Source organism: Eurypyga helias, unplaced genomic scaffold (assembly GCF_000690775.1).
Source record: "Eurypyga helias isolate BGI_N326 unplaced genomic scaffold, ASM69077v1 scaffold17874, whole genome shotgun sequence".
Taxonomy (NCBI): domain Eukaryota; kingdom Metazoa; phylum Chordata; class Aves; order Eurypygiformes; family Eurypygidae; genus Eurypyga; species Eurypyga helias.
In genome coordinates this window covers 1-16,386 of record NW_010247009.1, presented here as the reverse complement: position 1 = coordinate 16,386, position 16,386 = coordinate 1, and the positions used below count along the sequence as shown (strand labels likewise).

General features: G+C 38.7%; 1 protein-coding gene across 1 annotated transcript in view; it reads right to left on the bottom strand.

Moving 5' to 3' along the window:
* RAB11FIP2 (RAB11 family interacting protein 2 (class I)) overlaps positions 1–16,300 on the bottom strand; it is a 28,667-nt gene extending 12,367 nt beyond the window's left edge. The window contains exons 1-3 of the mRNA XM_010150611.1: positions 15,864–16,300; positions 4,443–4,885; positions 3,271–3,733 (exon numbers count right to left, since the gene is read on the bottom strand). Coding sequence (XP_010148913.1) covers positions 3,271–3,733; positions 4,443–4,885; positions 15,864–16,216 — 1,259 coding nt within the window. The 5' untranslated portion in view covers positions 16,217–16,300. The remainder of the gene's footprint in view (positions 1–3,270; positions 3,734–4,442; positions 4,886–15,863) is intronic.
* Between the last annotated feature and the right edge of the window lie 86 nt (positions 16,301–16,386).

Here is a 16,386-nt window from a genome sequence, read left to right as displayed (position 1 = left end):
CTTAACACTTATGTAATACTGTAAAATCATATCTATAAAACCCTTAAAAACACTAATTTATACAATCAGCATTTGTAAGAGGTAACAAAATATCATCTCCATATTAAAGACCAGAACCAGTGAGAGTGTTTCAGCCAAAGCCACAGAACTCACCTTTGCCACAGCAGAGATTAACAGAAATCAGGGGTTCATTGTGATTTCCTGACAACTACTGAGAGCAGTCCTGCTGAGGAGGACTTGGAGGTAATGGGTGATGAAAAGCTGGACATGAGCTGGCAGCCCAGAAAGCCAAGCATATCCTGGGCTGTATCAGGAGAAGTCTGGCCAGCAGGTCGAGGGAGGGGATTCTCCTCTTCTACTAAGCTCTCATGAGACCCCCATCTGGAGTGCGTCCAGCACTGGGGCCCCCAACTTCAGAAGGATCAGAAGAAGCTCAGAGGTCTGGAGCACCTCTGCTATGGGGACAGGCTGAGAGAGTTGGGCTTGTTCAGCCTGGAGAAGAGAAGGCTCCGGGGAGGACTTATTGCAGCCTTCCAGTGCCTGAAGGGGCTACAAGGAAGCTGGGGCGGGGATGGGGACTTTTTCCAAGGGCCTGTCGTGACAGGACAAGGGGTAATGGGTTTAAATTGAAAGGCAGGAGATTTAGATTAGATACAAGGAAGAAATTCTTCCTGGTGAGGGTGATGTGGCACTGGGAGAGTGTGCCCAGAGAAGCTGTGGATGCCCCATCCCCGGAAGTGTTCAAGGCCAGGCTGGATGTGGCTTTGAGCAACCTGGTCTAGTGGAAGGTGTCCCTGCCCAGGACCATAATGTCCCCAGGACCACTCCATCACTCAAAAAAGACTTAGCTATGTGAGATTAAATGGCAGATCCACCTGCAAAACAAACACCTCATCCACACCAGAACACTGATTTTGGACACGCATTAATAAAAAGACACTGCCTAGTTTACTTGGGAAATGGTATCCACCCATGAGAGCTTAATAGCCTGTTGAGTAAATAAATAACGCAAATGAAAGTCTAAATTCTCTGTGTATGCTTTTTGCATATTAAATTTTTACTCAACCTCATTTATTTTGTGCCCAGATTTATACAATTCTTTCTTCACAGTATTACTAGTTAAAAACATTAGAAATGGATTCTATTCAACAAATCCTCCACAGATAAAAGGTAAACTTAAACTGTAAACTTATTAAATATGCACATTTTGTATTAGTTTCTACTTCAAAAGCAAATCATCGTACAAGACACATTTGAAAGAAAGTGAACTTATTCTAAAAGATTCTCACAGAACGTAATACTGGAGCATACAAAACCAGAGAGCTTCAAATTTAAATTACTGCATGCTAGATATTACTCCATAATAGCTGTCTTATAGAAAAGGTCAAAATGTTTACTATTTTTGGCTTTTTGAAAATAACAGAATATCTATTTGCCTTATCAAAAGTTTATGTTTACATAAAAGTCAAGAACTAGTAAAAGAGACTCAGACAAAGAGGGGGAACAAATGACTAGAGTCCTTCTGAATGGGCACTGTGATGAGCTTTTTAATTACAAATTACAGGAAAAAAAAGTCCATCATGATTACCATTAAAGATTTATATTTATCAAGATCTGCTGTATTCAAGAACTTCAAAAGATTTCACTACTTACATGCAGCATCTGCCTGAATATGTTTTTTCATTAAAAAAAAAATTAAATGCTATGTAATTTTTATTGTTATTTAAATGACTTCCCTTTAAAGGAGCTTATTTAAATGGAAGTTTAACTTCTGACAAACCAAGCTACATCCTAACCTTACTCTAATCTAGAGAAATCCTTTATTAAATAAATAATATTCTAAGAGTCTGTCTGTAAACCTGGTATTTAAGACACTAGGAACTGACTTGACTTGTAGAGGATACTTCATTGACAATTCATTGAAGCCTGCACGAGCTTGTAGCAACCAAATCTTTTCCATAGCAGTTGCATTTCAGTTAATTTATCTAATTCACAGCCATGATTAGTTTTGTTGAGAAAATGATTCTTAACATTTCTCAATGAGAAAAATTTTAAATCAAGAGTGCCTGCATTCTAACCTATGAATGAGTTTGGATACAGTAAGATCAACCTGTTCTAAAGTCTTAAAGAACAAGATAACAAGAATTACCTCCATCACTCCCCCCTCCCCCCCCCAAGAAAATACAACGTTGTCATTAATCACGGAATTAGTAGACAGGAAAAAGCCAAATTTAGTAGAATCTTAAAATTTTCCATTTTAAATGGTGATTTATCTTACAACCCTAAAATTCCAGTTTAAAGCATTTTAATTTTAAATTCAATTTCTACCAAATTTAAGTCATTGAATAGAAATCAATCATTACATTGAAGAAAAAGGACTGTTAATTTCTGGCATTAATATACAGAAAAAAATGAGAATGCAGATGAATATAAGTTAATGATTTAACTGCCTAAATATTTATCTATTGGGAAAAGTAGATGTGTGTGTGTGGGATGTATATGCACATACATCTATATGTATAAAAAGTGAATATATTTTCCTCACTAGGAAACAAAAGCCAGAAAGGAAACACTGTGGGTTATACTTTTTTTTTTAAAACAAGTCAATGGCTGGTAGACAAGCAAAGATTAAAATGGATTATTTAAATCAAAGTTGCTTATTATTCTGCTTAGCGCATAAACCGCTGCCTTGCTCAACAACTGGAATACACAGGAACTCAGCAAAGCTACAGTGAGCCAAATGCATTCAAGCGTGGTAACTGCCCAGGTGGGTGCTCCCTTTTAGAAACAGAATGGTTTGTGCTTATTAATTCTTGCGCTTAATGTATTAAATCTAAATCCATTTTTTAACCCAAGTGGTGACGTCAACAGGATTTGTTTTCATTACTCACATTTTCTTCGCCCATTTATTTATTCCATCCTTAGACTTGAAAGCTTTCCCTATAAAATCTTGACTTAGGGCAGTGTAATAATTAGCAGTGAGTGTTCAGTGAAAGCAGAACACTTTCAGGAAGAACCCATTCTGCAGCACGAACAAGTTCTTCCACAAACTCAAGTACCCGAGAACATTTACAGTACATGTTAGTAATAAAAATGTAACATCAAAATGAGGTAAGAAAAGATCAAATTATATAAAAAGTTCGGAACTTCTCCTTGGAAACGTAATGATATAAACGTATATAAAGCAAAAAGACTGTGTTCCTCAACACTTCACATTTTCATTTATATAACATGTTCAAGATATCAGATCGAAATACAGCAAAAACCTACCTTGAAGATGGCAACATGCTTGTAGGCTTGAAGGTTGCCATAAACGGATTAGTCGAATCATAATCAAAACTCTCCTGATGAGTTTCGCCAAACGCACTAGGTGATTTCAAGTCAGTAGAACTGTCTGATCCCCCATTGCTAAGTTTATCTGACCTCTTGCTATCTTTTTTTCCAGTCACTCTTTCAAAAAGACTAACTTTCTCTTTTTTCTCTTTTTTAATTTCTTTCCTGATTTCGACAGGTTTGGAAAACAGACTTATGTTCTGATCCCATGTTGCCGGGCTTTCTTCAAACGGATTCTTCTGCCTTGGCAGTGTAGCAAATTTTTGGGGTAACGAAGCACTCACGTTGGTAAATGGGTCATTTTGTGCTTCAAGTGCAGTCTCATCAACTGTGCTGTCAAGCTGGTTCATTTTAGAAGTATCAACACTTAATGTCCTTCTGTGTGGAGATTTTAGACTCCCTGCAAACAATCTGTCATTAGTATATTATCAATGAGACACCGTATTGTGCATTACGACTTGCAGAGAACCCATTTGAGCTTACGTCTAGAAGCTTTGCAACTGAGTCTCGTTTCAAACCACTGCTGAGTAACTAAGCTTGTTAAACCAAAATGAACAGCTGCGGCCTTGACTGGGTGGTTCAGAAATGTTTAGGGATAAACACTACAGCAAACCTTTGTTTCCTGCATGAAAACCAAGATCTACAAAAAAGACAGCCTTGACTAGCGTGCCCTTCTAGAAAGTGACAGTAGTCCATGGCTGCTTAATAACTTTGAACAATGCAAAGTATTTTTAGTTCTTCGTATAAATCAGGTTTAAAACTTTGGTGAGAGTTTTCAACCCTTTAAACAGACTTTTATTTTTTACAAGACATTATTTAGCCTAGAGTTCTCTCTAGAATGCAATGCTTCACTACAACACTCAAATGAGGACATGAGAATAAAAATGATAAATTATAATAAATTATGACCAATATAAGTTATTTTTATGCTCTGAAACAACATTTGTGAGTTATCATCAACTAACAGAAATGAAAAAAAAATAGGCCAGCAGTAATTCTTAACTTTTTGGCCTTGTAATTGCTTCCTAAACTAAAGAAAACAGACTTTTGAATGCTCTAATAGCAATGAACTGTAATTATGATGGTCAAGTAGCATGAGATTTACTTACCACCTTCATCAACCGAACCAAAAGATTCGAGCTGACGCCTGAAAAGATGAGAGTAGCCAACTGTGGCAGTCTTCAGTTTTTCTGAGGAGACATGCGATCCTGTTAAATCTGACATCGAATGAGCTGAGGATAGCCGCTGAGGTCCCAAAAGGAAAGTTTTTTTTGGTTTTGATTTCATCTGTACTTCACCACTACACACGCCTATGTTTGCATCAGGTATGTGAGTACTTGGGATGATCGCAGAGGATGTATCCGAAAACGTCCCATCATTTTTTCGACCTTTCATTTTGTCTTTTAGTTTAGCAAAAGGGGATTTGGTTTTGTCCTTCATTGACAAATCAAACATACTCGCTGTCATGTTATTTCTCATAAACTGAATATTAACCTTTATTTCTCCTCTGTCTTTAGTTCTCTTCCCTTGTCTGGACTCTAGGCGAAACCACCTTAAAGAAGAAGGAGAGCGAGTTAAGTTGTGTCTACTGCAGGCTACTCATCACAGTCTGGTTAGCTGGTTAATGTATGGGGCTAATATAATTTAAAATGTGAAAAACTAATTCCGTACCAAAAATGAAAATATTTTGATTTTTCTATTTAAAAGAATACTTGATCTTTTTCAAGAAGCTTTTATTTAGCAGTCATGTATATTACCTGCAGGTATACTGTGTAGCAAATATTTCATCTAGTAACCTTTTCTCCTTTGATTTTGCTCAGGCTCATATGCTAGCAAACATTTTTCCCCTCTGTCCCTTCATTCTAACCACTGGCAAAGATTTATGTCAAGTTCACTAGCAAAGAAATATCTGAATAGTCAACTATCATTTCAGTTCTGCAACTGCAACCCCTACTAAGGTTGACGGTAACTCCACGAGCACCAGTGGCAGACCAGCGAGCATGCAGGTGTATTTAACACTGGTCACCAGTAGGATTAACTTCAGAAGTATTTCCACAGGCTTTGAACCCGTGACAAAAACGCTCACTCCTTAAAGAGAAGTCAAAGGTGTCATCATCTGTTCGAAAAGCAAGTGTGTTTTTTTGCCAGGTCCACCAAAGACTTTATCATTATCCAAGTGCCTTATTAATTCTCTATTGAGCTCCACGGCCCCATGAATGGATGACAGGCAGACAATCCCTTCTCCACACCCATCATCAATAGCCTTTCCCTATTTAAAAAAGGGCATAAGGGCATGTTTCAGATCTGCCAGCTCCCAAGAAGGGCTCTAAACCCACTCAGGAGAAACGCATGCACACATGCTAACTCAGCAATGCAGTATAACGATGAAGTAACTTTTGCACTGGAGACTAAGAAATGAAATTGCCTATCAGCACAGATGCAAAATTGATTATGCAGTTGTACATACATTATTCAGTACTGCCAAACATAGAAAACAAGGTCAGGAAAGGAGAAAAATAACCCTCAATCTCCTTTCAGATTTCATAAATACTTTCAAAGGTGACCACTGAAATCAAATTTTCAGGCAGGGATACTGTTTTTTGAGTTGACAAAATACTTCTAAAAGTGACCCATGAAAGAAATAACGAAAGGATAAAGAGTATTGTGACTTCTTTAGTTGCATTATCACGTCCAAAAGGTTTTATATCCCATACTAAATCAAAATAATTAAGAAATATCAGACCTTCTTTGCCCCAGCACTGGACAATATGAATCCAGACCAGTAGATCCTGAAGTTCAAACTGGTAGGAGGACAATGAAACCTTTAGGAAGACAGTTTTTCTTCTGCTTTGAGGTACCTTCATTCATGTATTTTAAATGAAATGCAAAACCTGAAACATGTTATGCGCCTGAAGAAGATGGATCATTTTTCCTCTTGGTTAATAACGCTTCACTTCTTGGTAACTGATTCCAGACTACAGTCATTACAGAAAACACACACAAGAGAACCAATGATTTTTTTCGGTATATAATATTGCAAAAACTGAAAGACGAGAGCCTACTTGCTTTAAAAGAAAATATGTTTATATATTATTTTTTAAAAAATAAAACCAATACACAGCCATAATGAGCAAGCCCTTGCTCAGACAGAGCTTGTGCCTGCATAAAAAAAACAAACAAACAAAAAAACCCACAAAAAAACCCAAACAAAAACCAAAACACATCTTGAGACTGCAAAAGTCCTCACCATTCCTTAGACACTAACCAAACATAGATAAGGCTTATGGGTGTTTTAAGAGTCTTAATAGGCAGAGAGGACCTCACTTTTTGACATTTAACTTTAATGGCCCTGCCTACGCTGTAAGAAAACACATTCCTCTTCTCCCTCTATCCCTCCCCTCACAGGTCTCAAACATGAATACTGTATCTCTTGGTAAGACTGCTGAACTTTCATATGTTTAGTGAAACTTTAAACTGGTGTGTGACACTTGCTCACTTGTTTCAGAACACTATCAAGACATAAATTCTTAAGCTTTTGCTGTGCGGAAGAAAGCCTTTCCTTTTAAAGCTTAATTGAAGTCATCTATTGACATCCTTATCACGAATCAACAACTGCTCGGTGTCACTGTCAGTACTCACCGCTACTGCCACATCTCCGCATTATTTTGACATTCACCAGGTCTGATGAAGAGAATTTCAGCACACAACTAATACATCGCCTTTGCAGCTTGTACGTTACTTTTCAAAGCAGACTTTCAAGAACTTGACACTAAACACAAGTTCAGCTGGGAAAACAAAGAAACTCTCCTTACCCTCAGAAGAGAACACAATGGCATAAGGGACTGGACCTCTTACCTGCTGGGACCAGGTTCAACGCTGCCACTGATTCCAAAAGCATGTCATCATAAACTCTCTACTCCAGCAAAATTCCTCTGGACTTCAGTGGAATTTCGATTTGAAAAACGATTGCTGGGTCAAATCTTTGTATAAAATACAGATATTTAATTTTCATAGTCATTTCAAGGAGGTTTCTTTGTTACCTTGGAGAGTTTATCTTGTTTTAGTTACAATGAAGGTTCCATATGCTTCAGCTCATAACAAGACAATATGAGAAGCAGACTCAAATCATGATTTTCTTCAAATTCAAAGGCAAATAATTACTTTTTTAAGCAGATGACAACAAATACAGGCAATGCATTTGTGTGGAGCTACACGTGAATGAACAACTGAGTCCGTAAATGTTTCTCATTAGAATCTGCTTCTACAACACATGGGCGTGAGCAACAAATAGAAAAACCAGCGCTGTATATAATAGAAAAAGAATTGGAAAATGAAGTCCACTGTTTTCAGATAACAACATTTGGGTCCTAAAATACAAAATTCCACTATACCACTGCCAATTTAAAAAAAAAAAAACTGTAATGTATTATAAAAGCCAATAAAACTTGCTATTTTGGTTTTGTTTACAGTACTTTTAGCCACAATAAATGCTCCATTTGTCAGGCTGCCATGAGCTTATTCTATAGAAAGCCTGTACGAAGTAGGAAAATAGCCAATAACATACACGAACAAAACAGGGTGGCTTTTATGAGAGCAGATGCCCTTTTATTTAATAACCAAATATTACATCCAGTCTTGCAGACAGTCTTTATTTAAACAGACCTTGTACAAAGTCTGGCAAATTTCCCCAACTTCAAAGAAGCCCTACTGCCTCCTGAATCACATTCATACTTCTTGCTCTCACCTTCAAATGTTCTGTAGGACAGCGTCCTCCGTACACCCTCTAAGTTTGACTTTTCCCCTATGGTTTCCATCAGAACAACCCTTGCTTCTTTTTCTCATCTGGTTTTGAGTGTGCTAATGGGCTTCGCCTGTCTTGAACAGGTTTCTGATCATTTTTATTTTGTAAGTATTATATAAATTGCCACTCTGGATGCTTACAAGTTTTTTGAACACGTAAAAAGAAGATCGGCATTCAAGGCTAAAAAACCCAGCTGCTCAGTCAGTCCCAAAAAACTAAACCCTTATCTAAAGCAACATGGCTATTTTCTAACCATGACAAAATTACTCAATTTTGGCCATACCTACAATTGTGGGTGGAAAAAGTCAACTCTCTTATTTCTATGAAAGGCAGTAACTGTCTTGTGTCTACTAGTAAAATAAATCATAGAGTATCAGCAGTACTGAGCCCTTGGAAAAGATGCACAGGAAGGGTGAAGGAGAAAACTAGAATAAGTTACTATTAATAAGCAAGTTACAAAATTCCAGGGTGCATATTCCATCTAAATAGCTACTGATCTACAAACATATTTTCAACACAATTTTCTTTACCTGTTCTTTTCCTGCCCTTTTTCTGATTTCATTTTCTTCCCGTGAACTTGGTTTTCCAACTCACTTTTGCTTATCTACACTATTCTCTTTGCAGCCTTCATCTTGCATCCAGCAAGTATTTGTAAACCAGTACCTTGTTTCTCTTCTCCTAACAGCAGGAAGCTGATGTCGTGGTGTCTTATCCTCCAAATCTGTCACGGAATTTGACACTTCCAAGTCTTAGCATCTGTCTCCCTTGAAGAAGCATCACTCAACCTATTCTCCTCACCAGTGGCAATGAGCAGGATAGGTTGACAGTATGGGTAGAAAAAAATAACAGCAGTATGGGTAAGAAAAACCACTATGTGATTTTAATTACACTTTAATTATATACTTTAACAACCTCTAAAACCACTGGGATAATTGGCTACCAATTTCAACAGGAATTAGAAGTCTTCTGGCAGGCACATTCAACCTGTGTGTGACAGACCTTCTGACTGTCTTCTTGCCAGTGCTGACGATGGAAACTACTGAAGGAATTTTCCCACTCACTTTTCGGCTTCTCGAATACACCACTCTGCCTCCACTCAACCAGTAAAAATCTATTAAGCTGATCTAATTTTGCTTTGCTGAAATCATTAGATTGCACCCAAAGATTTTTTGCATAACGAATCATTTCAATTCAGAAATTACTGAAGGAATTCCACAAAAAGCCACAGAATCACAGCATCCACAAGGCTTCTGACCTTGATTTTACAGGTTAAATCAGCATCCTGATCTGAACAACTTTAATCTGCTACACAGTGATGAGAAGAATTTCCTACACCAGCAGGTAATTCTAAAACTACCCCTATAAAAGACCAACAAAATCCCAATGACAGACCATGTCCATCAGCTGTCATGGAAAAGAAGTACTTCTTCATCCTAGATCACCATGTTCAAGCTAGATACACTGAAGAAACTTGCTTCACAAAATCCCACTAAGATAAACATCCACAGCTAATGGATAAAAAACAACACCCAGAGCCCAGAACTGTCTCACATTTTCATTAGCAGCAAACACACTCTGAAAAACGCAGAAGTATGTTTTGTGATAAATCACGCGGATGCCATACCGACAGACTGCCCCCAAAGTCAGCGAGGAGGAAAATTAAGGCAAGGGGCCGAGCACAGACTACACTGCATTTGAGGGGAAGTGAAGAAAAAAACCAGATAATTTATTCTAATAAGTGATGACATTCACAAAGATGAATACTATTACTTTCTGGAAGCCAACTGAAATGAGATACACAAAATAGGGTTTAAAAATAAATATTAGAGAGTGACATCGTAACACCACAAAACATATGGGAACTGACATACATCACAACACCCTTACTAAGGGGTTAGCTAATATCAACTGGAATCAAAGTAATTAAAGTGCTCTTAGTTTACTTCCTTTGGCTAAAGACTATGTGTGAATACTTTTATTTTAGAAATACAATAACTGAAGGTATTAAGGCCAGTTTTTTCAGTTGAGTGTGTGTCTAAGCATGTGTGTACACAGAGAAATTGCAGAAGTATTTCAATCCAGATGGCACTCAGGCTCTGACTCAGAATTATGACTTATTCAGAGGATGTGCTTGCATTTGGTGTCAAAAAGTAAATGCTGGAAATATTACTAGATGATTTGAAAATACTGCTATAATCCCATAAAGCTACAACCAAGTACAACTTTTTGTTTTTGTTTTCCCCATAACCACCTTTCTCTTCTTTCCTCACTACTAACTTTCCTTTATTTTTATTACATTTACTGACTGGTACCTCAAAAGCAGTAGCACAAATCCATACGGATCCTCCAGGCTGCTCATCATCTCCATGCCTCGACCAATCTCTCAGTTAACTACTCTTCCCACTTTTGCCTAGAGTGGAATGAGCTGCTTCTCTTACTTTAACCACAATATTTTGGTAATTTCTGTTACAGCCTGCCATTTCCACTATTTCGTTTTGCTGCCTAAAATCACCTAAAGTGCATTTTTTTCTGGTTTAAACTGAATTTAAGACTCAAAATTAGTAAATAATATTTCAAGTGTTCTGTTTTGTAGAATTATTTTTAAATAGGCACTATTCATTAAGAAGCACTGAGCCCATGACATACTATTTATTTACTCGCTGTTTCCTTGCTCTTAATTCAAGTTGTATTTGAAGCCACTGAGTGCCTCTTGCTTATGCTGCTACAGATGAGAGAGAGGATAGGGCAGAGGCAGGTGAAAGGGGAACCTGGCCATAGCCAAGAAGAAATTCACATTTATTTGGAGCATTTCACACAATTTTCGTCACTTTCAGGAAGCTCAGCAGCACTAAGGAGTAAGTGCTTACAACACAGGGGTATTGATCATGGTCAATCGTTAATTCTTGTTTGTTTGCTGAGAAGCTGTTTTTGGCTCTTTTATATGATTGATATAAGCAGAGGAGAAGCATCCTAAGACCAAGATTCCTTTACTGCCTTATGCCCAAATAACCAATTTTTACAACACTGCTGCAATTTTTGTGGGTGGAATGGTTGCTGAGGTATTATAGAAACCAGGGAGAAGGGGAATTAAGTCACAAATAAAAAAAATGTCTCCTCCAACAAAATTTTAATAAGAAATAATAACTCTACCACCACCTGCCCCCCTCAAATTTGTAACATTCCAGACAAGTGTTGTATCATAAACCAGCTGAACATATGATAAAATTAGCTCTCCGCAAAAGCCAATAAAGGAATGGACAATAAATGGTGTGTGATTACAGAACAATAAGGACAAAGCAAATGCCAGTGAAATAAGTAACATCATGGTGAAAGCTAACGGATATTTGGTCTTCTATTGCTGTGTTCATCTAGGGGAAAAAAACCCCAAACTTAAGCACAGTCATTACGAAAAACTTCTGAAAAATAATTCAGAAAATAAGTCATGTCAGTAAATGAGTATTTTAATCCATAACAAATTAAAAAATTGTTTTGATGGTATGCATTGTCAGATCATCAGCAGGATTAAGGCAACTATGAATTATATCTGAATTGGAATGTTTACAAAAACATGTATATGCTTTAAAACAACACAGGCATTGATCATTATTTACATTTAAACTGCAAGACCAAAAGAGGTATATTTTTTCTTCAACAGCAGACCAAAAAAAAAAAAAAAAATTGTCATGTATTTCTCAGAATGACTTAAAAAATCCCAGAGGATTTTACTGCAAAAAATAAAACCATGTCTGAAATTGAAGATCTGAAAACTTACGCTAAATATACTTCCAATAAGTATCTCCCAAGCTTTTTTAACTGTTAAAAAAAACCTCGGTACAACCTCTCAGCATCTGGAGCCTAGCTTTCAACTCAGGAGAAAAGAGCAGAAGTAAAAAGAGCCTGTCCGTTTCCAGCCACAGCAGAGGTGCCAGAGACATAAATTTACAAAGTTAGCACAGTGCGATGGGCACTTCTGCACCAATACAGACAGAAAATGAATGAGGATCCTGCAGACGCTTTGGCTGAAGTCTCAGGAAGAGACCTACTAAGGGACCATCTGAGCCACATCTGGATCTAACCGTTCCAGGAATTTTCATTTTTAAGAATTTGAAAAAACAATCAGTTTCAGAAAGAGAGAGAAAGGACGTCATATGACGGTGAGTACAAAATTTTCACTATGGAATTATAGGAAGTATACTGCTCTGTTTCACTAAATCCTGTGCCAGAGCAAGTTTGTTAGAACACAAGACGTGCGAATCCTATCATGAGGCCTCTGCCTAAAAACTTTACTGCCGACAGAATTTTTCTTAAGATATGACAAGTAACAAAAAAGCTATACAGGAAAAAGGATTATTTCTCCCTACCAGAATGTTCCTGAAGCTGTAACGAATTTTTATATGTATTTCTTCCAAATTATAAAATATTAAATAAATAAAAAGAGAGAAAAAACCAAATGTCGCACACCCCACGGTCTTCCTAGGAATTCAGAATCAGCTGGTAGCCTTCACTTCTCATACCTCCTTACTAAAAAAGCACTAGGGAATTGCTGACAGGGTTCAGCATTGTGCAGAATATTAAATATCTTCTTTGCAATACCCTGGTGACTCTTGAGTCTGTCTCTTACAGCACCATATGTACAGCTGTGTTGGAAAGAGGAAGCTATTAAATATATTAAAAAGTAGAAATATTACCAATAGACACTTCATCAAATAACTGGATCTCATTCATCCCCAAACAAAGCAAGAAATGTTAAGGTTACATCAACATGAGAAAATAACTCTGGATTTAATAACACCACAAGCCTGTTGAACATATTTGAAAGTAAAAACACTGCTTAATAAAACAGATTAGTGTTTCTGAAACAATGAATATAGCTTTCAACCATCAGAACGCTTTGGTAATGAAGACATTGGACTTGGTCTTGAAAAGTACTGGGTATCTCAGTTCCCACACCATAGTCACGGCTGGAAGGTCTTCGGGTCCAAATATATTACCCTTCGTTTACTGCCAACACAGGACTCGGAATATTTTGTATCAAAAAGGATTTAATAAAAGGAGAGTAGGAAAGAGCGTTTTGTTTGAGATCGCGTCTGCAAACATATTCCTGAAAGCCTGCCCTCCTCCCACGTACACGTACAAACATTGCATCCACATCTCCAACTAATGCTTAAAGGGGACAGAGCAACACACACGCGTTCCACCACGGCATACACGTAGACGACCCCGCTAACCTTTCAAAAACATCTCAATCCTTTAGGACTCTGAATTATTTTTTCAAACGTGAGTCTCAAAAAGGACATTTTCTACGTTTCTAAGCACCTAAAGACACTGTCAGGAAAACTGGACTTGGCTCCTAAGAATTTAAATCGGCATTATGTGAGCACGTGCTGCCAAAAATCCCACTAACCGCCTTTCCGCGCTTTTACACTTATATAAGACATTTACAAGCACGGCTGTTTGGCTCTAAAGCCTGACACCCATCAACTTTTAATAAGATCTGCAATCTTAAATGCTCAAGTAACTTCTGAAAATAGGACCGAGGCTGTTTGTAAGAATTTCCCCGCAGGCCCCCATCTTCTGCAGCACAGCTCGCAGGCAGAGGCAGCTTCTCGGGGAGCGCCGGCAGCGTCAGCGATGGTCTAGGGAAGCCCCGCCGCACATTTGCACGGGGCAAGTTCCACTCTCACGCTCCAGAGAAAGAAATGGAACAGTAAAGGACACTTATGAAGCCCTGCTAAGCACGACTTCATGTAAAACTACTGAAGAGGTCGGAATGTTTATTAAATTGTCACAAGGACTATGTTAATTACCCCATTTACACATTTTTGCAATAATTTCATAAGACTCCAATACTACTTTTGCTAAAACTGGTGCTAAAGCATATGGTTCCCCAAAGGGAAAAGAGGGTTAGTTACAGTATGATTAATCACATATTTTCCTCCAGAATTCGTATTTCTACCTAGATATACAAAGTTTTTACAGTGACTAGTATTTCTACTCGATTCATTCACCTTTCTTCAGAGCAGCTAAGTGTTTAAACTAAAGCAGTTGTCTCTGACTTGCAAGATAATTACAACTGATGATTAAAGAATATTTAAGATGCATGTCTGAAGAGCAGAAACTTCTTGAATCAAGTGTAAACAGAAATTAAGACCCTAGGGCTACAGGTATTACCATGTGGTGCATCAAGGTAACTGGTTTGTCCTTAAAATGATCAGCAATTAAAAAGTATAATACTTCAGACCATGAACCCATGAAAGATTTGGCAAGGACACGTTCTTTCCTATGGCATGGCTAGTGAACATACTAAAAATTGCTGAAAATTGATTTTGCTAAAAATTTAGTTTACAAAAACAAGCCCCACCAACACCAGGGCAAAGACAGCTTTCACTTGTCTTTGGTGCTCCCTCAACCTCAGCCACTGCACATAAGCAGGACCAGGTCTGTAGATGGTTTCTGCAGGAACAGCTGACCAACTAGACCTGGGTGGTGTTGCTGTACTGATTTCCACCTCTAACTGCCCACTCAGACTCTGCTGGAGGTTCACACCTCCCCAGCAGTCAGCGGCACACAGACTGTGCCAGCCTCTTTGTCACTTTGTTGCAACGTCCAGCATCTCACCACAGACCCACCATCACTACCAGAAGAAATACCAGACTTCAGTTTTAACAGCTGAGATTTGGCAACAGGAGCCTTTCTACTCTACTGACGAGACACTTGAGGGAGGAAGGGCACCTGGGGCAGGAACCTTTGAACCACCGCAGAAATTGTCAGCGCTCATACGTCACTGCTTACATACAGCTAGCTTGGAGGTCTCCATGCTGTTCCCTGACTACTTCTGTGGGACAAGCGTGCCTAAAACAAACACAAAACACGTACTCGCAAGCATGCCCGCAGTACGCTTACACCCACAGTTTATTCCCATACACTGGAGGATAAATTACAGTGGTACCAGTCGTCCTTTGCAACCATGTCCTAACCAGAAATTATAAACAATTTTACTAATTTAGTTGAAAAACCCAGAGTTGGACACGCTTACCATTCAGCCTAAGAAACTGCTGTGATGCCTTTTTTTTTTTTTTTTGCTTTCCAGTGCCAGAATTTGCTAGCAAACTGCAATGTTATTTGATGAAGGCTAATACAACAGCAGAAATTTCTCTTCAGTCTTCTCTGTTAAGGCCTGCTGCACAGAGCAGCCTGCAGGATCACGGCCTAGGACTAACCAGGAGCAGAAAGGCGCTGTGCTGCTGTTGTAAGCCCTCATTAAGTCACAGTTCATTGAACACTAAAACATAAATATCAAATACATAAAGACGCTTGGTTGCAGCAATTAAAGGAAAACATTTTTAAAGAGGCATCAGGCTTCGAGGGAGTCTGTCTCATACACTGAGGTAGGAGTTGAATGAGGATAAGGTCCTGAGCAGAATGAAGAAAAATCTTTAGAAAAACAGACTGTGATGAATTCACGTTGCAGAGAAGAATTTGTCAAAAAATGTTAATGTTATTGACAGGCCTTCCCTGTGCAGCACTACCACTGTAATTACAGTAAACTTCACTCTGGAAGAGGTCAGGCCACAATGACATAACTGTATACATTAGGGGCTTTGAACACACCACAGGAGAAAGAAACATACTATTTTCATTCCAAAGTACATTGATAATAAGGCTACTATTCCCCCCACCAAGTGCAAGTGTACAAACTATAATGGGAAAAAAAAGAACCATCACTTACTCTGTTTTCCTTCTTTGCTTGTCCTCAAATATATCATTCAGGCTTATTGCCACCTGTCCCAAAAACTTGTCCAGCCCCACCAGCGACCTGTGCATGACAATCAGGTACAGGATGTATTTTTCTGGATTCTCCTGCATGAGTAATCCAGGGAGCTCGAAGGAGGCCTCTTCTTTCCAGACGGGATCCAGGGTCTTCTCGGCCACCGAGGTGGAGTACTTCTCCTTGCCCAGCTGTATGATGGTGTAGGCGTCGTTGCTGCCATTTTTACCTTTTGGCTTCAGACCTTTGGCTTGAAGGACCGTAACCTGCACGTGAGTTGGGAACCACTTCTGGGCTTGCTCTGCTAACATCATCTCTGAAGCTCGCAGCAGCAATAGCAAACGCAAGGTCTGTAAGTCCTGGAGCTCCTGCGTAAGGGCACTTAACGGCGGAGACACCTGTCAGGGGGGCAGCGCGCTCCTTCCTCCGGCGCTCCTCGCCGCGGGTGGCACTCGCCGCTCCTCAGCTTCCCCCGTCCGCACGC